The sequence below is a fragment of the Colletotrichum karsti genome (genome assembly GCF_011947395.1).
Source record: "Colletotrichum karsti strain CkLH20 chromosome Unknown Scaffold14, whole genome shotgun sequence".
Lineage (NCBI taxonomy): Eukaryota > Fungi > Ascomycota > Sordariomycetes > Glomerellales > Glomerellaceae > Colletotrichum > Colletotrichum karsti.
The window spans coordinates 806,733-828,089 of record NW_024065914.1 but is presented as its reverse complement, the minus strand read 5'-3'; the positions used below and the strand labels follow the sequence as shown (position 1 = coordinate 828,089).

Below are 21,357 nucleotides of genomic sequence, written 5' to 3'. Positions count from 1 at the left end.
AATTAAGCTGAATTATACATTGTTCTCAACTTCAAGAGCACTTGTAGACCTATGCATTTGAGTTTGATGAGTCGAATCCACATAGGAACTGTGCTATGACGAATGCACTGAAGCATCAAAGGACGTATCTGAACATTAGCTGTTAAACATGCGTTAGTATTCACTGTGGTTTCCAAGGTTGTTGGCCGGATACTCACATTTTCCTTGTCCGTCACGTCTTCGAATCCAAGAACCTCTCCTTCACGCTGCATCTCAGCAATCTCTTCCTCAGACTTGCCTTCAAGCAACTGATCCCGCTTCTTATTCTCGCGGACGTAGATAAACCTAAGCACCTGATTCATGACGAGGTTCAGGATGAATCCGCACAGCATAGCTACGATGCCGTTGTGGTAGGCGGGCGCCTCGGTGCTCTTGAAGAATTGGGGGCCGGCAATCTGGCCGATGCAGTAGCAGACAAACACCCAGCCCGAGGCGACAGATCGCTTGGTGCTACCGGCGATGTTGGTCGACAGGAGACCCAAAATGACCATGAAGCCGACGGGGTAGGCACCCAGCAGCCAGACACCGACCAACCGACCCCATTTGTTATCCAGCTCTAGTTGGTTGATCAGGCATGTGCCTACGATCTGTTTGGGAACTTGTCAGTCATCTTTTCACTTTACTTTTTATTGAACATACCGGAGGAATCATAGCTATTGTGCCGATGTGCAGCCTCGAGTTCGAGATCTTGCTGGTCAAGAAGCCAGCCCCAAGCTGAGCAACAACTTGAACAGTGGAAAGTGGGAGGTTCATGAGTGTAGTCTGCAAGGCATTGAATCCGAAACCTTGGATGATCAATGAACCGAACGCCAGACCACCAGAGGCAATGGCATTAACAAATGAGATCAAACCAAGCAGAATGACTGCCGGGTCCTTGGCGGCCTCGATAACCTGGGCCTTGACGAAAGTCCGGCTTCGGCCAGTACCCGTCTTGTTCTCCGCAACACGCTGTACAGCAATGACCTTCTCCTTCTCTGTCAGCCATTTGACCTTGGCGGGTCCATCGGGCACAAAGATCGTGAAGATGATTCCCCAGACCACCGTCATCGCACCAAGGATGAGGAAGATGTACTTCCATGGTGACAACGACCCGGTGATATGTCCGATACCAAATGCGAGTAGCGTGCCAATGAAGCTTCCGACGCCTAGGAATGAGACCCAGAGCGCCGAACGGCCGGCTTGTTCCTGACGGGACCACCACATGCCCGTAACGGCAACGAATCCCGGGCTGATGGTCGCTTCCGTCGCACCCAACAGGAAACGGACACTCGCCAGGCCAGCGAAGGAGCTGCAAGCTGCCGTGGTCATGAGAATCATTCCCCAGAAGATGATGTTCACGCCCAGAAACTTGGCGACGGGAAAGCGTTGCAAGACGGCGAGACCGGGGTATTCTGCGGCGAGGTAACCAAAGTAGAAGATGCTGCTCGCCCAACTGTACTGCTGCCCCACGAGCTTGTTGTCCGGAATGATGCCCCAGACAGAGCTGTACCCTAGCGAAGTCTTGTCGATGAATTGCAGGGCGTAAGTAATGCATAAGAACGGAAGGATTCTGGTGCAGCTTGAGTATTTGGTTGTCTATGCAGTGATTTTGGATGGTTTCGTCACCTGTAGTCTATCTTCCGAAGAACCGCTCTGGACTCAGCTTCTGAAAGCGGAGCGGAGTTGAGGGCCGAAGCGGCGAGGTCGCCAGTCTCATCGGTGATGTGGTGCTTAGAGATCGGATCATCGTCTCCGGGGGAGGGGCCGGTGGCGGGGTTGATGTCGGGGCTGACCCGCTTCTCCGGATCGGAGGTCTGCGCTTCAGTAGCCGCCATGTCCAACTGTATGGCTGTGTCAACAGTTTCGAGCTTCTGCTGATCGATTGTAGCAAGACAAACGAAGAAACGTGAGAATTGGCGACAGATTTTGGCAAATTTTGAGCCTTTATCAACTGCGACAGTTGCTAAGTGCAAGGGTAGTGGAGAACGGATGTCGGGGGGTATCCGACTATCGGCAATTGGCTTTTTTCGATGGTCTTATCTCAGGTCATTTCTCTGTCTCTGTCCCCCCACCAAACCTATGCCGGCGGCAGATCCAGCACCTGGGATTGGATAAACAATTCGCGTTTGTCAGTCCCTTCGGAACTGTCAAACCAGAGACAATGCTGGGTGATATGCGTGCTCCAAGCGAGCTCCGTGATACTGCAACACGAATGATGGCATGAGACCAACAGGTCCAATGGTTGGGAATGAAAGCCCCCACCAATGCCTACAGGAGTAATTCAGGTCGAGAAACACAACAGTTCGTCTCTATGTGCCCTCGGAAAACTGAGGATGACTGTCAGCGTAACCGGAGAGCTGGGTGGCTGGGCCCGGGGATCGAGTCAAAAGAAGCTAATGGATCCACATGTCGGGTAGATATCTCGAGCGGGGAATCGCCATCCATGCATGAACCGTGGCTGCTTTAAGTGACTTCGACTTTTAACGCCGTGTAGACTACGTGCTTGTTTGCTGGTGTTCTGAAAAGTTGCAGTACGTCTTGTGATTTCACCCTCATGATGCATGGAAGGAACTTGTTTATCATTTTCAAATCCCTGAATGTAACGGCTTCTGACCTAAACTATCTGGATACTGCTGCTACTAGGTTTTGAAGTACACCATGGCGCACGATACTAGAGTAATTATTCTCCCATAACATCCTCCAGGGACAGTGATGAGGATGGAACCATGTCGTATCGAGAAACATCTACTCATAGTTAGCAAGTTTTGACCATGAGCAAATGGAATCGTAAACGTTTGACAAACCCAGCGAGCAGTCGATATGAGGGTATTTCCTAGCGAAGTCTTTGCTGAGTCTCCAGTTACATGGCTCGTCAATCCCAAAGGCGGCTAATGCGTTCGACACGACCGTTTCGGGTTGATAACGAGCTTCTCTATTTGATGTGGTGAAGGCACCAGATACAACTTCATTGTTCGAGGAGTTCAGCAGTGGCGACTCGTTTGGGTCATCCAACCTCATTCTATGGCTCATCTCAGATGCCAAAGCTTCTTGCGTAAGTGAGAAGGTGGACAATGGGACTTCATGACCGCTAGTTGCTGGAACTTTCAGGTACACCCACTCACGGTTATGCAACATAGAGTTAGTGCTGTCGTTCCTTGTACTGCCCTTGTGAGGGAGAATGTAGTTGAAGAACAGGTCGTGTATGTTAACGGAGACTCGTTTCCGAGGTAACTCTACGACGGTGTTTAGGACTATGTCCCTGCTCATGGCGTCTAGATCGAGCTTCGAGGAATACAGAATCATTTGATCGCGTATCGATGGCCAGTTGATGAAGTCAATCACAACGGGGTGGTGAGGCGTTGCTGCTTGTAACGGAGTTGGTCGGAACGGGATGGGAATTCGGAGCCGGTCTTCTACGGAGTTCGAAAGCCGCCAGCGCAGAACAGATTCCATATAGTCTGAGAAGTTCTAAAGTGCGAAAGTGAGCAGACGTGTAATATGGCGCAGAAGACGGATAAGAGAGAACCATAAACATACGGTGCCGTAGATGTACGGCCCAAGGCCAGCTAAAGCTCCTATGACCTCGACAGCGACCGAGGCGAGCTTTGCAGCAACACCGTCTTGAGTAAACTGTGACCCAGCCCCCTGATATGACGAATTCGATGCGCTGGTAAGCCGATATAAAACGTGACTTGCCGCGAGCTTCACTTGGTCGGCGAATAAGCTCGAGTTCGTGATCACCGTCATAGACTCGGTGTCTGGCGGTTGTGGATGGGACAGGTAGGCCATATCAAAAGGAAATGGCACTGAAGACGGCGCGGCATTGGCATCAAAAAGCCCAAAGGGAAATCGTAGGTTTGGCGAAGTCCAAGGAGAGACCCAATATGACGCGGGGCCCATGGGGTCAGTCGAGATTTCCAAATCTGTTGGTAAAAAGGCGGATGGAGACGGTAAGATGCTACAGATGTCTCCCGGCGGCTGTGTCATGCTACTGGAGCTTAGATGATCTTGAGCTGGCAGTGAAGTCATACGGAACTCTGCGGATCTGTCGTCCGGAGCCCCGGGATTGCGGCTCGGCCCGCTTACGCTATTTCCGTGCTTCGACTGCAGAGGCACTTTCCCGTCCCGTTTTGGCGACGTAGTCTGGTGTAGAGAAATAGGGTTGCTAAGCCTTTCAAATATTGGGTCGTCTTCCCATCAATCGTTATGACATCAGCGATAGGTGATCTCTCAGGCGACGTGGATGAGGCATCAAAGGAGGACTCACCGGCTGCTGAAGTCGCAAGGTTTCCCACACTCAGGAGCTTTTGTCGGAGGCGAAATAGCGCGTCCTCCACTTCTTTCTTCTCCTCCGCAAGCTTCATATGAGCATTGGCTAGTTCGTCATATTTCGACTGTTCTGTGGTACCCTCATCAGGCGTCTTCAGGTCTGCCACCAGGGACTCCATCTGCCGAATGTATGCAGACTGCCTCTCTCGCGCGCATTGCTGAGAGATCCGGTTCTGAGACCGCTTCTTCTCTGCAGCCAGTCCCGACTTGCCTTGAGAGGCAGCTGCTCGCTTCCGCGAGCGGGGTTCGTCTTGGCCTCCCGTGGAATCGGTGTCCATGGCTCCTCAGTCTTTAACTCACGCTGCCGCGTCCTGTCATTAGAGATTCGTTGTATGGGCAGTGTATGGGCAGCTAGCTGAGCCTTTGAGTCTGAAGCAAGCTTGATTATCGGAGAGAAGGTGAGTCGATGCAGGGAGGCGCCAAGCGTGCGTGCCGAGACATCACGCGGGGGTTGCATCATTCACCGCCGGTGTCACCGCAGCCTTCACCGAGCGGACAGGGGTATGACTGGTCTCCCTTCACCGGGAAGGACATTTCATAAACTGTCTATGCTAGTTCGAAAGGTATAGCTGAGATGAAGTGTCTGACGCATACGTCTTTCAGCAATCCTCATTATGCGGACGAGGGGACTGTTCGATGTAACTTGCCCACAACACGGACGCCGATAGGTCCCTTTCACACTGAGCCGTTGATGACTCTACCTCCTAGCAACTTAGTTTTGGCGCTCGACTCCATTATACTGAATAAAATACATTGAAAATCATGAAGGAAACAACGCAAAGCTCTCCACTCATGCTCCCAAAACTGTGGTTGTCCGATTGCGTTGAACTTGAAATATTTCATACAGAGAAGTTCCCAGTCGTGACAACTTGAGCCATAACCGTGCTGCTGGGTAAGTAAGAGACGACCAATTTCGCCATGAAAGTTAAAACAACGGTAGATACCACCATGGCTGCAGAGAATCCCACAAGTCCGAAGATTTCCAATGGCGCAATACCCATCTTGGGCTTTGGGCTGTCCCGAGTTTCGGTCCCTGTCTGGGCACCGTGGTGTGGTACATATTTGAACTCGTACTTGTAACTGCCGTTCAGACTGTCCTTGTTTTCGACAATGTACTCCCAAAAGAGGTTGCGAAATGTCTGCAAAACCGTGAGTCAATGTCAAGTCTTGGTGATGATAGTGGCCCTGTATTCAAGAGTACAGCTTACCTTGATTTGCCATCTGTCCCAAGCGGGTATGGATCTTGACAGATACGTAATTACCATGAGAGCCCAACACTGGCCTCTGACAACTGCATCCCAGTACAGTCCCGGCTTGCCGAGTCCTATATCGTCGCACATCTGATCACCGTTGATGTAACGGGTTCCGGCCTCAAAGAACTCCTTCGGCTCGTGGATAGGAGCAACGCCGTCGAGTGCCACGACCAAGTTGTGAGCCAAGACTCTCGAGTTCTTACTGGGAGCAAGGCACTCCTTCAAAAGCGACTCCATGGACGCGAGAGCTTTCTCGGGTGTCTCCAGAACCCAATGCGGTGTTCCGAGAACGTACCCAACCCATCGCCACAGCGCGAGGTAGTCAAGAGCCTCCTGGTGCCGGACATAAATGCCTTGACGAGGCAGGGCGAGCCAGACGAGGTTCGTTGAGAAGGCGGAGACGGACTGCATTGAGTCAAGCTCGTTGATGGGGACGCCGTACTTGGCGACGTCGAAATATCCCGGTCGCTGAGCGTTCAGCTTGAGAATGCGGTTGCGGACGGAGGCGTGTAAAAGCCGCACTCGCACAGCCGATGCGAAGCCCTCACCTCCAGGTTTTATGTCATCGAGGGATTTAGTAACCTGGAGAATGAGCTGGAAGGTCTCGAAGAGGCGGTTCTTTGCAACTTTGGCGGAATGCCCTCCCGTGCGAACCAAAGTCTCAGCCGGCCGATACGATGCTCCCTGTACAGAATTACAGGTTGGTCAGAAATGGGTCATATACCATCTACACGGTTACAGTAAGAGAGAATACTCACAGTGGTTGCAAGCAGACCCTGGAAAGCGAAACCAGCAACAGCAGCGGGTGCATAGCGGTAGAAGACGTCTTGACCGCGTCGGATCTGATCCCAATCAACCCATTCGGGAACGGTGTTGATCTCATTCCACAGATCCTGCATTCTCGTGTCCTTGTCGTTGTTGTCGCGAAGCAAAGCGTAAGTATCTCGATCGGGCTGGGGGTCTTCTTGCTTCCCTTTGGCATACCACCCGGCACGGGGTGGTGGAGGAGGAAACTTGGCATCCAAGGCCGCAAGCGCTTCAGAACCGACTTCGTCGAATTTGTGCTTCAACGGATCGAGCTGCTCCGGTGACATATGGAGCGGCGTTTGACGGAATTTGTAGCCATATGAGTTGATCATGGGAGTTTTCTCTCCCACGAAGAGAAAGGACATGGCGCAAGTATTGGATCTCGATGAAATGAGATGGATGAAGTTCTGATAGAAGTGGAAGAATCTGAAGAGCACAATTTACAAAGAGATGAGGACTGCATGTTGGAAGAGCATAACCTGGCTTTTAAAATCAATGTGTCCAGATAAGCGATAATGGGGTGTCGCTTGATTGTCGCGCATGGTGACAAGGAAATATCTGACTGTCCGCAGTCATTCTATCTTGCAGCATCGGCATCTGGCTTAACGAGCCAATCGCATGTCATCGCCAAGCAGCAACTAGTAGCTGGTCTGGTTCATTGTACATGTCACATGTCGATGATCGCGTCTATGGAAAGTCAGCTCTGACTCGCTTAGCGAGAGTGCATGCTACAATAACTTCATGTGTGTTGCAACCCATACCTGTTCGCTCATTGGAGGATATAGCCATACTCGATGCATTTATCCTCGACTTCTACGTTGCAGCAACTTCAACACAAACGGACCAAACATTGGAGCCCAAGGACCCAGCATAACAACATATTGCGAGAGAACGAAGTTCTCGGTTGGACGGTTGTGATATGATTCGAAGACTCATCTGAGATTGCGTGGATTCATCAGACAGTCAACTTACTACTTCCCTAGGTCGTGGAAGAGGATTTGGTGGGCCTAAATGTTCGACTTGGGTCAATAGATGATAAAGACAGTCGAAGGCTTACAATGAAATGTTGTCGAAGCCCCAGACCCAAGCTGGGATCATTTTTACCTCTTTCTCCGGGTTTGAAAAGAATAAAGAATAAGGAATGGCAACGAATTTACGACATGGAATATATTAGTTCTAGTGTAGGAGTGCATTATTCTTTTTCACCTTGCCTGATACCACAGGTTGATTAGTTTCACCCTGATGATACGTATATCTCAGTTACGAATAACCCCTCATTCTCCCCAAGCACTGGACTGCGCAATTTATCCAGCTGTGCCTCTCGTTCACTTTAGGCACCAACTGCAGATCACTTAACCAAGCCTGTCTTGCTATTCTATGACTCATACTACTTCAAATGGAATGTTATTTAGGTGTGGTACTGTTGCCTCCAATTCTCGCGGTCGTTCTCCTTTACTTCTCATGTTTCCGTGTTCCTTGCTTCCACTATACACACGTGACAGACTCAGGAGTGGTAAAGCGCTAGCCGTTTGAATTTCCCCTTGTCTTTCTTTGAAGGCTCTTTCCTACTGCCCTACTTCATGAACCTAGTTGCGTCGAAATCGTTACCTGATAACCGTAACCATGCGCAGACCGCCTCGAGAGGAAGATGACACAAATTACCCCTGCCAAATCTGCGGTTTGAAATGCCAGCACAGCGAGCATTGGTATTTTTCGCTTCCTGGCGACATAGGGGACGAGGTCAACGTGGAAATAGAGTGGTGTAGTAACGTCCTCCTGCTTTGCGACCCAGACGACGAATTCGGCCAGCTTCTTCCCGATTTCACGTACCAAAACATGCCACAACTCATCACGCCACCGGACCATCGACAGATCCCGGACACTATTCGACCCAGATGCCAAGCCTCCGACATCGAGGTGCACGAGGCCAACTACTACATCGACGGTTCCTTGGAGCGGGTGACGCCTGAAGGCTTTAGTGTCAACTTGAACTACAGAGAGCGCGAAACCGATGACGAGCGGGTTTACATCCCCGTCCACGCGGCATGCCTGGAGATGGCCAGAAGGGTGGCCGCGTCCTCTCGGATCGCACACATCAAGAGCATGCGGGGACTCTTCCTGGCCCTTCGCTGGAGGGATGGGATCTCGGCCAAGTGCAACTTGTTGTGGGGTAATGGGTATCCGGAAGTGAACTACATGCTCGTGAGCCACGGATTCTACCTGCCACATCGGCGGTGGAATACCGAGAAGTATCACGGCATGGACTGGTCCGGTCCTCATCCAACCGCGAGAGAAAACCTGTTCCATGTAAGTCCCGACTTCGTAATATCCCCTCAGGACTTAGGACTCATGAGCCACAGGCGCTTGCACAAAATCCTCTGGAAATTGACGACCTGACGACGTGTCTCCTCAAAAACCTCCAACCCTGTCGACAACGCACAGCTCTCACGGGCGAGTCTAGGAAGATAGCCGCAAACATCGACAAGCTACCGAGAGAGATCGTGAACGCCATTTTCTACGAGATGGGATGCAAAGAACTCCCACGCGCCTCAACGCACCTGGCTTCTCAGAGCATATGGAAAGACCAGCTCAAGGCAGGCTCTCGCGGATTTCTGCCCTGGCTATGGGACATCGACGTCGACGCGATCGACGCCAAGGACGCCGAGCTGTGCCCCGGCGGCGCCGGGTTCGAGTGGGACTGGGAGCTACTGGTCCGCCAGCTCACCCGCGGAGTCGACTACGGAGTCCGGCCAGAGTTCCCCGGGGGCACGCGTCCTATCGTACCCTCACGTGTTCTCAGCGAGAAGAGGACGTACAACACGGTCTGCACCGGTTACCATACGGATCTCGCTAACGTTCCCGCCGGGTTGCACAATCGCCGTCGGATCTGGCAGCTCCTGGAGGAGATGTTCGTCGGCGACTCTTTGCCCCGAGCAGTCGGATACGAAAGGCGCAGGGGTGGGACGGTCCATGTTCCCGTGCGGAAAGAATGCGTGCCTCTTTGGTGGGACAAGTCTGGGGAGCGGGTGTTGTCGTCTCCGATACCGATTCCGTCGATCAATGGCATCAACCGCTTCGCGAGACGGCTCGGCGGGGATGTCTTCGCAGTAGATGATGGAGAAGACGATAGGTTGCAATATTGGCAGATGCCTCCGGAGGAGTCCCGTGATGGAGATCCGGCTGCTGGTGGTTCAGAGGAGCCTAAGACTTCTCCGGCGACAGTGGAAGAGATCTATGCTGTCTTGCGACCGTTAGGCTATCCCGTTTGAGTATGAAATAATGCAAGGTCTCCCTCGGGCACACGAACTCAGCTTTCAGGACGCATTTCAACTTTCTACTTCATTCGTCTTCTCTTGCCTGAGCCAAGGGGGCCATTCAGGGTAAAGAAACTACATTTCAGCACTGAAGCAAATTGCATGGAAAATCCAGCCACTCAGTCCATCACCATCTGGCAGCTTTTGCATACCCCCATGCCTGAGACGAAAAGTTGCTCCACGGTTCATGCTTCTTGCGCGGCGAATCCGACACTTTATAACCCTTGAACTCGACATTCTTTCCAATGTAGGGAAACTCATACGCCAGTCCCATGAACTGTGAGCAATCGCTGTCCAGAAAGTCTAGGTGCCCTGGCTCCGGCGTATCATGGATGTCACCCTCCCCAGTTTCCCGACCCCGGAGTCGGAAATACACTCGGCGAGAGAGCGACGGCAGCATTCGTTTCTTTTTCTTTGTCACTCCCTTGCCTGAAGAAGCGCTTGCCGGTCGCTTCCGTGAGGCTGCCGTGTTCTTCAGGGTCTTCTGGCCCGGTTTCCACCCGTCGTCCCCCGGATCGTCCGCGCCATAGTCGTCTTCCTCATCATCGTTGCGCCGCTCTGAGTCTTCGTCGCAATCCATCTGTACCAAAGAGTCCAGCTTCTCCTCGGATGCGCTCAGAAGCATGGTTCCTTCGATCATGCCGAAATCGTAGGCGGCCAGCAGCAAACCGTCCTTGCCGATCTTGACATCCATCGTCAGGACGTGTTTCGGTGAAACGTCATAGCCGTTCATCACCGCCTTGCACTGAACGAAGTAAGATCCTTTGCATCTCTCGACGTCAAAAGAGGTCCCAGGCTTCTTTTGGTCCGTCAACGACTCGTGTTCCCGTTTCTCCGCGACGTACTCTCTGTGCTCCCGCATGGCCGCTCCGCAGGGATCGTCAATCTTTTGCTTCTCGTGCTCGTAGGCGTCCTTGACAATGTCGTAGTTGAGATTCGACAGCAGAAACTTGTCCCACCCGATGCACGTCACCCGTTTCTCGTCGCGCCCGGGGCACGTCACAGTCTGCAGGCCCGGGACGCGCTTAGCCAGGCCTTCGACCTTCTTGGCGTCCTTCAAGTCGTAGAGCGCTATGGGGCCAGGCGTCTTTTCCTCGTCGGGCTTGCCGTTGGTGAGGAAGTAGAGCTCCATGAATCTCCCGAGGTCGTAATTCGCCTTCTCTCCGGGCGTCTTGCAGTTGAGGAACGCTTCGTCTTCTCGTTTCGTTTTGTCCCGGGCCTTCTCCCATGCCTTGCAATCGATCTTCCATTGCTTGCTCAAGGCCTCGTACTCGCGGCGCAGGACATCTTGCACCCGAAGGACGGCGTCTGGAACCTTGTCGCACTTGATGGTACGAGGTGAGTGAGCGCACGAGCGGTTGCCAGATAACGGAGGCTCACCTTTCCTTCGCGCACCGCTTCTATCAAGGTGTTCTTGACGCGGGCCTTGCTGGCGGATGGCGGAAAGCTTATGCCGTAATGCCGGAGCTGAGCGACGTAGAAGCCTTTCGTTTGGTCGTGGGTGAGAGCCTACGAATTTGGCGTCAGAGATATGCCTCCTTGTCTCGTTGTGTTGAACTATCATCTGGGCACTCTTAGTACCTTCTTCAGTTTCAAGCACGACATTCGTTCATCGCCTTGCACTGTAATCGTGTCGCCGATGATCTGGAAACCATCTCGACTCAGAACGGGAGGTTCAGGCCGTTTTCTGATACTGGCCATGATGGCGCCCTTGACGCAAAGACCATCTAAGTGGGAGTGCGGTCGATTCAAAATCAAGGATATTGGCCGGGTAGGGGAAGAAATATCGCATCACGGATGAGAGGGCATTATATATATACACGATATCGGAGGAAACATCGTCGCAATGGAAGCGGGGAGGGTGATCCAAAGCATTTACTCGGAGCCACCCCTCACTCCAGGTGGAATGCTGCGATTCGCAAATCCACTTACAAGTACGTGTTTCCACGCGCGAACGATACATATTTTCAACAGCAAAAAGCAATCTGGCGATGTGCCCCTCTCCAACCATTATGAGTAGCACATGGAACATGAGTAAGTTAGAGTGAGGTTTTGAAGCCTAACATTCTTCAATCGTTTGTGAAGTTTGTGATAGGTCCAGCCATCATGGACCCAATATTTCACATGGGTAGTTTTACGCCGCCGCGCAAAACGCCGCTGCGCAATCCGGTGCTCCGCTTTCATTTCTTACCTCGTTCAAAATATCGTCGTTTACTGAAAACCTGGAAGTTAAGGGAACATTTCGAGATATTTAAATAATGAATGTGGCTAGGTATGGCGCGATTTCCGACAAGATGCCCTAAGAAGCATCCTTGACACGGTTTCCAGACTGCATCGCTACACGCCCGACAAATGAACAAATGCAATACGCCGCGCAATACAATGCAGCCACCCTTATAATCTAGTCATAGATATCTCGCCATACCCAACGAGTACACATTTAACATTCAATATTCTGAAAGAATAAAACTCTGTCCTGATAAGCTTCATGGCGTGCGTGGTGGCGTGCTTGCTTGAATGGCCTCACTCTCAAGGTCGGAGGGGGCAAGACCTGCTACACGCCCGATTCATCACTACTTTTGAATGGTGATTCATTTGAGATGAACAGAACTTCACTAGCTCGTCCAAAGACTCGCACATCTACACCGATCCCCGGCCATCCCACAACCCAAACACCCCGTCTCGACACTATCCCTCCCCTCCCTCTTCACAGAAGCCTCCGCAAACTCGGCGCTAAACAACACACTGCGATCCAACAACTCCCGAACCCCTCTCACGCCAACAAGCTCACCAGCATGCGCCGCCGCAACAGCAACCAGAACCCCTCTCGTCTCGCCATCAACCCCGGAACCCACCTCATACGCCTCCTCCAGCCCCCTCACGAACCCCTCCGCGTCCCAGAACCGCTCGGCCGCGGCCCGCAGCTTCTCCACCGCACACCTCTTCAGACACGACACCGCGAACCGGTCCGCCGCGGCGCACATGCGGAGGTTGAAGACGACGGCGGCGTCCTCCGGTGACGACGACGACGAGTCCCGGTAGTCGGCGTGGTACATGAAACACAGCACGCCCTCCACGACGCGCGGGTCCTCGTCGTGCAGGTCCAGGACCTGCCGCCGCTGCTGCTGCGCGGCGACGACGGAGGCGGCGCCCGCGTTGCCCAGGACCGTGCTGGAGTCGGAGAGCAGCAGGGCGGCCGGGTCGACGTCGCCGTCGTCGTCCGGGAAGGCGTCGGCGAAGTAGGCGGACTGGCTGGCGAGGACGACGCGGTGGGCGTAGAAGTCGCGCGCGCGGCACCGGATCGTGACGTCGGAGTATTCCGGGCTGTCGAAGTACCTGGGCTGTTGTCAGTGGGGGATGTTGCGGCTCTTTCGTAAACGCAGGTCAAGGTCTTGGCAGCATCAGGTAGGTTGTCGACGGATTGCCCTTTTCTTCACATGACTATGACTTGTGGTGACTCGTGAGAAGCGATGATGCGGAGTTAAGAAAGCAGTGGTAAGCCAGACAACTCGAAAGAAGGCGAACTTACTTATCGAGGCCTTGTACGAGGTCCAGAGGATACGGCTTCGTCTCCATCCGCGCCAGGTTCCGCAGTACCGTCCCCAAGATCTGCATCCTTCCTGGTAGTAGAACGGGAGACACTTGGGGACTACTGACAAGTGTAATTTCGTGTTTTTTGTTAAGAAAATTAAAGGAGAAAAGAACAACCAAAAAGCTGTACAAGTCCAGATCTGTAGACTTTCTTCAACAAAACTCCCGAAATAACGACTCCTCGTCGTCATTTTAATAACAAAAAAGCCCGCCAAGCACCGGTCCCCCGCGATGTCTCGGTTGGTTCTTTTTCAAAATCTACGCGGGTACCTATACTTTCCTCATTGGGACATACATTGTCTCCCAATCATTGGGAGAGAAGCGCATTAGAAGCGGATCCAAACTCCCTCAGCCGCATGACATTGCCGGGACACGAGGATTTCCAAGACGGCAGACGTACCCAGAGTAAGGTAGCAAATCCGTAGAACAAAATCGGCAGACGCGGCTCATGTCATGGCCTCGGTGCATTTTGTTACTTGATGAGAAATTTACACCCTATTCCCGAATGCGACTAAAGAAGGAACCGAGCCGGGTTGCCGGAGCTGAGTGGCTTGATGAGCGTTCACCACACATCGATCTTGTCATACGAGATAAGAAGGTTGCTTATTGTCATCTTCAGTGAGAGACATCAATCCTGTCGGTGCCAAAACTTGTAAACTACTTCGCGAATTATCTCATACGAGGACAGATGCACAACAATCGAACGCCAAATGGTCCGATTCATCACTTTCAAAAACAGCGAGGAGGCTAACCCGAAAAGGCAACTGGAATCGCAAGCCGCAACCCCGGCACCCCGGGCAGATAACGGCCGGCGTCGGAGCCCCTCCGCTCGGCAACCCGTATCGCGAGTCCCACCAACCTTCTCATCCACGTCGCGACACAACCTCATTCACGCACTCACTCACTCATTCACTCACAACTTCATCTGCATTTCACATCATACGCATCAACCCAACCATGGCCCCCTCAGACTCCCATCGAAACCGCGCCCATCTCAAAATGAACCACCCTTCCTTCTCCGACGACGAGGACGATGACTTCGTCCTCATCTCCCACACAGACTGCGCCAACACCACCCCATCCCAAATCCAAACACAATCCCCCAACAACTCACCACCATCATCATCAACCACCATCGACGAAATCTCCCGCCTAGTCTCCTCCTTCGCAGAGGACCTCTGGCCCGTCAACAAGAAGATCCACGACAACCCGGAACTCGGCTACCACGAACACATCGCCCACGACGCCCTCACCTCCTTCATGCGCTCCCGCCCCGGCTGGTCCGTCACGCCCTCCGCCTACGGCATGGAGACGGCCTGGGTCGCCGTCTACGACACGGGGCGCAAGGGGCCCGTCGTGTCGTTTAACGCCGAGATGGGTGAGTAAATCTTCACTTTCCCTCTCACAAAGCCAATCCTTCCAATACTTCAAAAACTAACACCCTCCCAGACTGCCTCCCCGGAATAGGCCACGCATGCGGCCACAACCTAATCGCAACCGCCTCCGTCGCCGCCGCCCTCGCCACATCCCTCCACCTCTCCGCCCACCCCTCCCTCCCGGGCGGCAAACTCGTCCTCTACGGCACCCCCGCCGAAGAAGGCGGCGGCGGCAAGATCCGCCTCCTCGAGGCCGGCGCCTACGCCGACCACGCCGTCGACCTCAACCTCATCTCCCACCCGGGCATCGTCGCCGACACCTCCCTCATGCGCACCTCCGCCTACGCCTCCTTCACCGCCGCCTACCGCGGCCGCGAGGCCCACGCCGCCGCGAACCCGTGGCTGGGCATCAACGCCCTCGACGCGCTTGTGGTGGCGTACAACGCGCTCGCCGTGCTGCGGCAGCAGACCATGCCGGGGGACGTGATTCAGGGGAATATCACGCACGGCGGGGCCAGGCCGAATATCATCCACGCGTACGCGGCGGGGGATTTCGTGATCAGGTCGGAGACGCAGCCGAGGCTGGCCGAGCTGAGGAAGAAAGTCGAGGCGTGTTTCCGCGCGGGGGCGGAGGCGACTGGTGCGGAGCTCGAAATCACGCAGACGGGGGCGTATAAGAATCACGTCCCCAACCGCGTCCTGGGACGGAGCTATACCTCGTACTGGAACGTCCTCTCGGGCCGGGACGGTGGTGGAAAGATCCCCGTCGACGAGGACGTGGACGAGATCCGGGGCCGGACGATGGCGAGCACGGACCAGGGGGACATCAGCTACGCGATGCCGAGCCTGAGTTCCGGGTTCGCGATCCCGGCGGGGAAGGGCGGGCAGGGGCCGCATAACCCCGAGTTCGCGGAGGCGGCGGGGACGAGGGAGGCGTATGAGATCGCGCTCAAGGTGGGCACGGCGCTGGCCGGGGTGGCGGTGGATGTGTTTACGAGGGAGGGCATGTTGGAGGAGGTGAAGAGGGCTTGGAGGAGGGATATGGGGAAGGAGGAGGAGGAGGGGACAGGGAGAGGGAGAGGGATGGGGTTGTTGAGTTGGTGGATGTGATGTCTGTTTGTGACGGTGTGAGTGTGTGTGTGTGAATATTGTGTGAGAAATAGAATCGTAGTAATCTTCATCGATACTTTACAAGGTCCCGTGATATCCCTAGTCGCTAATAATACACGCCCAACTCCCATTATTCGCAAATGCGTCCGTATCAGAAACGTGTCTACCGGCTCTCAGCAAATGCACCATGTGTTCTACATCCTCTTCGGCCCCATCTCCTCGGCCCCGAAATCGTCCCACTCGTCCCTCCCGATCTTCCTCGAGATCCACACGCCGACGCCCGTGACGGCGCAGCTGCCCAGGAACCACCCCTCGAACCACCAGTCCACGAACCGCGGCTCCAGCGCGCCCTCGAGCGCGTCGCCCACCGCGCTGCCCATCTCCCTCGGCAGGTTGCTCCGCAGCAGCAGCGCGGCGCTGATGACGTAGACGGCGGCGACCTGCCCGATCACCAGCGCGAGGTTCGCCTGCGCCTGGTACAGCAGGCCCGGCATCCACTTGGAGAAGAGGTGGAAGGTCTGCAGGACGCTGTTGGCGCTGGCGGCGAGGATGACGCCCGACAGCAGGAAGCTGATCTGGCGCGCCCAGGCGATCTGGTCGAGCTTCGGGTCCCAGTGCCGCGCCAGGAGGCCCAGGAACCTGTTGATCGGGTCCGAGGAGCTGAAGCTGGCCGCGGGGTAGTACGCCCTCCTGAGCGTCGCGAGGGTGGTGGCCAGGATGCGGTAGAGGCAGTACAGGCTGAAGACGTAGTGCGGCACGGCGAGGACCTTGCCCAGCGTCGTGGCGGCCCTGGCGTCGGCGTCGCGCCGGTTCCTCATCATGCCCACGCTCGCCTCGAGGTTGGCCTCCATCGTCTCCAGCCCCGCGATCTCCAGCCTCAGGGCCTTCATCTCCGCCTCGTCGCCTCCCATGCCCCTGACCGCACCGAGCATCTTGCCCATGAAGCCCCCCGAGCTCGACGACGCCGCGGCCTGCGCCTCGCTCGCCTTCCTCTCCAGCGCCTGCAGACGGTGCCTCTTGGTGAGCAGCATCTCGTTCGTGGCGTCCAAGCCGGCCTGCTTCCTCGCGATGTCCGTCTCCGTGACGGGGCGTTTCCTCCTCTCAGAGACGGCGCCGAGGGTGTGCCACGGGGTCGAGACGGCGGCGAAACCGCTCAGCATGGCCATCAGCGATATCCCAATGACGCCGATCCGCTCCAGACAGGCCCTCAGCACGCCTCCGCCGGCGGTCTTCGTCTTGTCGAGCCCGACCATGCCCCCCAGGCTCCAAAACGCAAACAGCCACCCGGCGAAGGCGCACATCTGCACGCCCCACGCGAACCGCGGTATCCTGCCCTTGCTGTTGCGCTGGAACCTCCAGCCGAACGTGCCCGAGACGACGCTCTGTATCTCCAGGAACGGGATGACGCCGACGAGCAGCACGAGCAGCGTCGGGACGGTGAACCGCAGCGCGGCCTCCCTCGCCCTGGCGCCCACGACGTCCGAGACCTCGCAGAGTATCAGCTCCCCCAGGACCGTCGCCAGCGCGACCGTGACGCAGAAGACGGCGGCCGCGACCCTCCGCCGCGGGCTCTTCTGGCCGTGCTCGGCGTGCGCCTGCCTCAGGCTCGGCGGGGCGTGCGACGGCAGGTAGTGCTCCTCGCCGTCGTGCGCATCGTGGACCCGGGCGAGCTTGGGGAAGATGTTCCGGTCCGCGACGGCGGCGGCGACGGCGAAGGTGATGATGAAGGGCGAGAGGGCGAGCAGGAGGCCGAGCGTGGAGGGCGCGTTGGGGTCGACGGCTGCGCAGGCGTCTTCGTCGCAAGAGGAGCCCTTGAACCAGGGCATCTGGGGCAGGCGGGGCGACGTCTGTGGTCGTCTTTCGTTCGATTCGCAGGGGTCAGGTGTCTTTTGGCGGCGGTGGTTCGCATGTGGTTTTGAGCAAGACAATCGATTGACGATGGCCGCATCCTAGGTCTCGCGCCGCGTAGAGAAAGGACTTCTTTGTTTGTGTTGTAGGGAGCGTCAACGCGGGATTCGCAAGGCTGGGATCGACATCGTTTTGGTACCTTACGTGGTCGATCTGTTCGGACAAACGCAGCAGCTGCGACGGGAGCTGATGCGCAGACGGGACGGGGATGGGAGGGACTCGTCACGCCGTGTCGGAGTGCGCTCCAGCCACTGCTGACCTGGCCTCAGTTGGAGCTTCAGCCACATGCGGGTGCAAGTCTGAATCGAGCCACATCTCTGCCCCGCTGGATGTCACTGTTTCACATGATTCCATTTGACTTTCGCTGGAAGATTGAACTCTTACGCAGTGACGAGGGGCCAATGGTCTGTTCGGAAAGACTCACTCACTTAGAGGAAAACTGTATCTCGCGTATTTGTGAATATGACTTCAATGTCACACGCATTAGAACATCATGAGACTAAGATCCGTAATGCATTTCCGTCTTTTATTGGGTATCAACCCGTGGGCCTCATGGCTGAGAGTACAACTACCTGATGCTGGGAAACTGGGTCAACTCGGGTGCATGCCCGTGGCCCTACAAACATCCTCCTAGCAATGATATCTTCTTGCCCACGATGGCAACCAAAACGCCGTCCCAAGTATGATGTATTACTCCGGCTTTTGGGCCTCTTCAGCTCCAAAGTGCCTAAGTCTGCCTTTCATGTTTACCCCACGAAACTTCAGCTCGCGCTGCTGGTTCGTGACTCTTTCGACTCGTCATCTTCCTCATCATCCACATTGCCGGAGGAATCCAGACTGTCCTTTCGGTTCTGCTGCAACAGGGCGGCAGCCTCGCCCACCTCCATCTTATGGAGCTTCTCCTTCTGGTTTGTGTTGATGAGCTGATCTCCAGGGATGACCTCAAATTCGTCCTCGTCATCGTCGTCATCATCGTCGCTATCGCCGGCCGTACTGGGAGGCGCCTTGCCAGACGCCACAGATGTGGTCTGAGACAAGCTGTAGCCTCTCGGCTGCAAGAACGAGTTCAGATCCACAGGCTTGATCGTGGGGTCGAAGGCAGCCGGCAGTCCCAGCGCCTTGGCCACTTGATGCGCCTCCTCATCCGCGGTGTTTCTGACTTCCACCTCGTACATACTGCTGCGCTCGCTGTCGGCCTCGTGTTTGCCCCCAGTTGCGGACAGCATCCTGACGTATGTCTGCCGTTCAGAGTCGTTCTTTCTCTTATTCTTCTTCTTCTCTCGCTTCTCGGTAGGGCGCACGACGACCACCGGGACCGGCGAGTACTGCAAACAGTATTTGGAGAACGAGTTGCGGGTGTTGACGAGGCCTTGCAGGCCGCCGAGTGATCGGCCGCGGGTGCCCACGATGAGCATGGCGGGTTGGTACATTTGGATCTGCGTTGCGACAGGCGTCAGTTCTCCGCTGCTACTCGGTATCCGAAAAGCGCCCAGGTCACTTACCAGTTTTTGAAAGGTCGAGTGCAGCTTGCCGCTGGCGTACTCCAGCACAACGCTGATGGCGCGGTTGGCGCCATTGCGCTTGAGAATGGAGTTCATGACACTCTCGGCTTCATCTCGATATGCCTTAACCGCCGCCTTATCGTTGGTGCGCACTTCCTTTTCGATGACGCGCACGCACACTATCTCGTCGCCATCATCGACAAGCTCGTCGAGCAGCCATTGCAACGCATAATCGGAATAGGCGTGCTCGTCGACGCCGACCATAAATGTGCGCGATCTCCTCTGTGCCTGGTAGCCCTTATGCTTGACGTTCAACGTCAGCGAAGGCGTGTTGTTCTTAGTCGCCTCGCCAATCGGTAGGTTGTCGAAGGCCACATGTGTCTGGAACCTGTCGGCCGCGGGGGGTTCAGTTAGCGTTGCCATTAAGTAATGATGTCTGCTTCAAAGCCAGAGCCCGTAAACAGATGGGTCAAAACACAGGAATACGTGTGGAAGAAGCAAAAGAGTTGAGGAGAGTGCAGATAGACGAGGCAACTGGCCAGGGGTGGTCAAAAGGAAGTGAGGTAGATGGGTTTGGTAAGATGGCGCATGAGGCAGCCCAAAGACAGGAAAACGGAAGGTTGGTGGGGTGGAATTGCGACAGCGGGCAGCGGCCAGCAGAGCGTCTTTCTTTCATCAGCGGCAGGAAACCCCCGCTTCTCCAGGCCTCAAGGTGCGGTCCAGGTCCAGTCTTCAGGCTAAGGGTGGCTGTGGGCGAACGCTACGGGTGCCATCTTGTTGGATCCTATGTGGTTTTCCAGGTTGGGCTTGGAACGGTAAACGAAGAGGCACAGGCACAGCACAGGTGCATGCAGCGGGGTGGTCCAGTGGGGTAGACAATTGACGCCCCTGGCGAATTATAGCGGATTCTGTGTCTGACCGGGTTGCGCTGTGTCGTGTGATGATGATGGAAGCATGCAACGTGCTGGAAGCTGATGCGTTCGAAGGAGAATTCGAATGCGTGGTTGGTGTTTGGGTAAATAATGCCCTCGTCCGGAGTTGTTTTGTTTGTCGTCCGATACAATGGCGACTTGTTGTTGACTTGTGCCTGGCAACGACAAACGCAACTCGGTTGATGCTTGTTCGCTGAAGAAAAGGGTATGTCGCTAGGTATCGAATGACGCCGCCATTACCAAGGTTGACAGCCCACCCACCCTCTGAGTCGCAGAATCAGGGACTTCCAGGTTGCTCGCATCCCGCGTGTTGCGCAGGACCTGGAGCAATCAAGCGGCGACGCAGTGGTTGTGGCAGTCTCCCCGCATCAGGCGCAACCCGGCAGCAGCTCCGTCTGCTGTGGGAGATCGTCAAGTGGATACGGGTAATCGGCGGCATCCGGCTCAGGTTGCTAGCTCCCCTCCCGTCTCATCCTCATTCATCGTTTTTCGTTTGGGAGGCCCTGGGCGAATCGCACTGCAGAGGTAGTCGCTGAAAAGTCGCATATCATTGGGGGCTCCCTCCACGTTTTCAAACGACTGGAAACCGCGAGACGGGGTGAGGTGTATGTGAACAGACAAGGCAGGTGAAGCACATAAGCACGCGAGCTAGACCCCTTCCCGAGCCACACTGCAGCTGGTGCATCCGAGTTTGCCGGAAAATCTCGTGCGGTAGGGTATAAATCCATTCGGGTGCCCCAACTTTGGGCCTCTCGAATTGACGTCCGGAATAATCATGTACCGGGAAAGAGTCGATAGACTGACAATGAAGGAGAGTAATGCGCTTACCTTTCCGGTGGTGGTGATGACGCCCTGATGCGCTCCTTGCCGGTCTGCTTCTGGTTTCCCTGCGGCAACGACGGATTCCGAACCGGTGCGAACGTCAACGACGATATCGACGACCCTCTATGCCGTGCTGCAAACGATTCCGTCCGAGACGAGTCGGCGGAGGAATTCTCTTTCGTACTATCGAGCGACGGACTCGCGAGACTCGAAAGCGTCGTGGCGCGACTCAACTGTCCCGCATCTGCGCCCTTCTTTTCCTCCTCTTTCTTTTGCGATTCGATGGAGAAGTAATCCGATTTCCCCTTGTCTTTGGGCTGCAGTGCTGTCTTGGGCGAGACGTCGGAGTCGGGGCTCTGGACGGGGAGCGTGATGTGAGGGCTAGGCTCCGGCAT

The 21,357-nt window shown here is 55.2% G+C and overlaps 6 protein-coding genes across 6 annotated transcripts; 2 read left to right on the top strand and 4 right to left on the bottom strand.

Moving 5' to 3' along the window:
- Positions 1-2: 2 nt before the first annotated feature.
- On the bottom strand, positions 3-6,694 carry CkaCkLH20_05179 (allantoate permease; the record flags this gene model as incomplete). Its single annotated transcript, XM_038887898.1, has 7 exons — positions 3-139; positions 194-626; positions 679-1,588; positions 1,645-1,859; positions 5,193-5,486; positions 5,556-6,284; positions 6,359-6,694. 7 exons carry the CDS (start codon positions 6,692-6,694, stop codon positions 3-5), a joined length of 3,054 nt encoding a protein of 1,017 aa, XP_038746940.1.
- Positions 6,695-8,030: 1,336 nt separating this feature from the next.
- On the top strand, positions 8,031-9,676 carry CkaCkLH20_05178 (uncharacterized protein; the record flags this gene model as incomplete). Its single annotated transcript, XM_038887897.1, has 2 exons — positions 8,031-8,714; positions 8,768-9,676. 2 exons carry the CDS (start codon positions 8,031-8,033, stop codon positions 9,674-9,676), a joined length of 1,593 nt encoding a protein of 530 aa, XP_038746939.1.
- A 172-nt stretch (positions 9,677-9,848) lies between these two features.
- On the bottom strand, positions 9,849-13,297 carry CkaCkLH20_05177 (uncharacterized protein; the record flags this gene model as incomplete). Its single annotated transcript, XM_038887896.1, has 5 exons — positions 9,849-11,045; positions 11,102-11,230; positions 11,303-11,448; positions 12,513-13,057; positions 13,251-13,297. The coding sequence occupies 5 exons, from the start codon at positions 13,295-13,297 to the stop codon at positions 9,849-9,851; spliced, it is 2,064 nt and encodes a 687-aa protein (XP_038746938.1).
- Positions 13,298-14,269: 972 nt separating this feature from the next.
- On the top strand, positions 14,270-15,798 carry CkaCkLH20_05176 (uncharacterized protein; the record flags this gene model as incomplete). Its single annotated transcript, XM_038887895.1, has 2 exons — positions 14,270-14,690; positions 14,762-15,798. The coding sequence occupies 2 exons, from the start codon at positions 14,270-14,272 to the stop codon at positions 15,796-15,798; spliced, it is 1,458 nt and encodes a 485-aa protein (XP_038746937.1).
- Positions 15,799-15,992: 194 nt separating this feature from the next.
- On the bottom strand, positions 15,993-17,624 carry CkaCkLH20_05175 (uncharacterized protein; the record flags this gene model as incomplete). The annotated part of the gene is made up of 1 exon (XM_038887894.1): positions 15,993-17,624. The coding sequence occupies one exon, from the start codon at positions 17,622-17,624 to the stop codon at positions 15,993-15,995; it is 1,632 nt and encodes a 543-aa protein (XP_038746936.1).
- Positions 17,625-18,467: 843 nt separating this feature from the next.
- CkaCkLH20_05174 (universal stress protein family) lies at positions 18,468-21,357 on the bottom strand (the record flags this gene model as incomplete). The annotated part of the gene is made up of 3 exons (XM_038887893.1): positions 18,468-19,142; positions 19,209-19,596; positions 20,969-21,357. 3 exons carry the CDS (start codon positions 21,355-21,357, stop codon positions 18,468-18,470), a joined length of 1,452 nt encoding a protein of 483 aa, XP_038746935.1.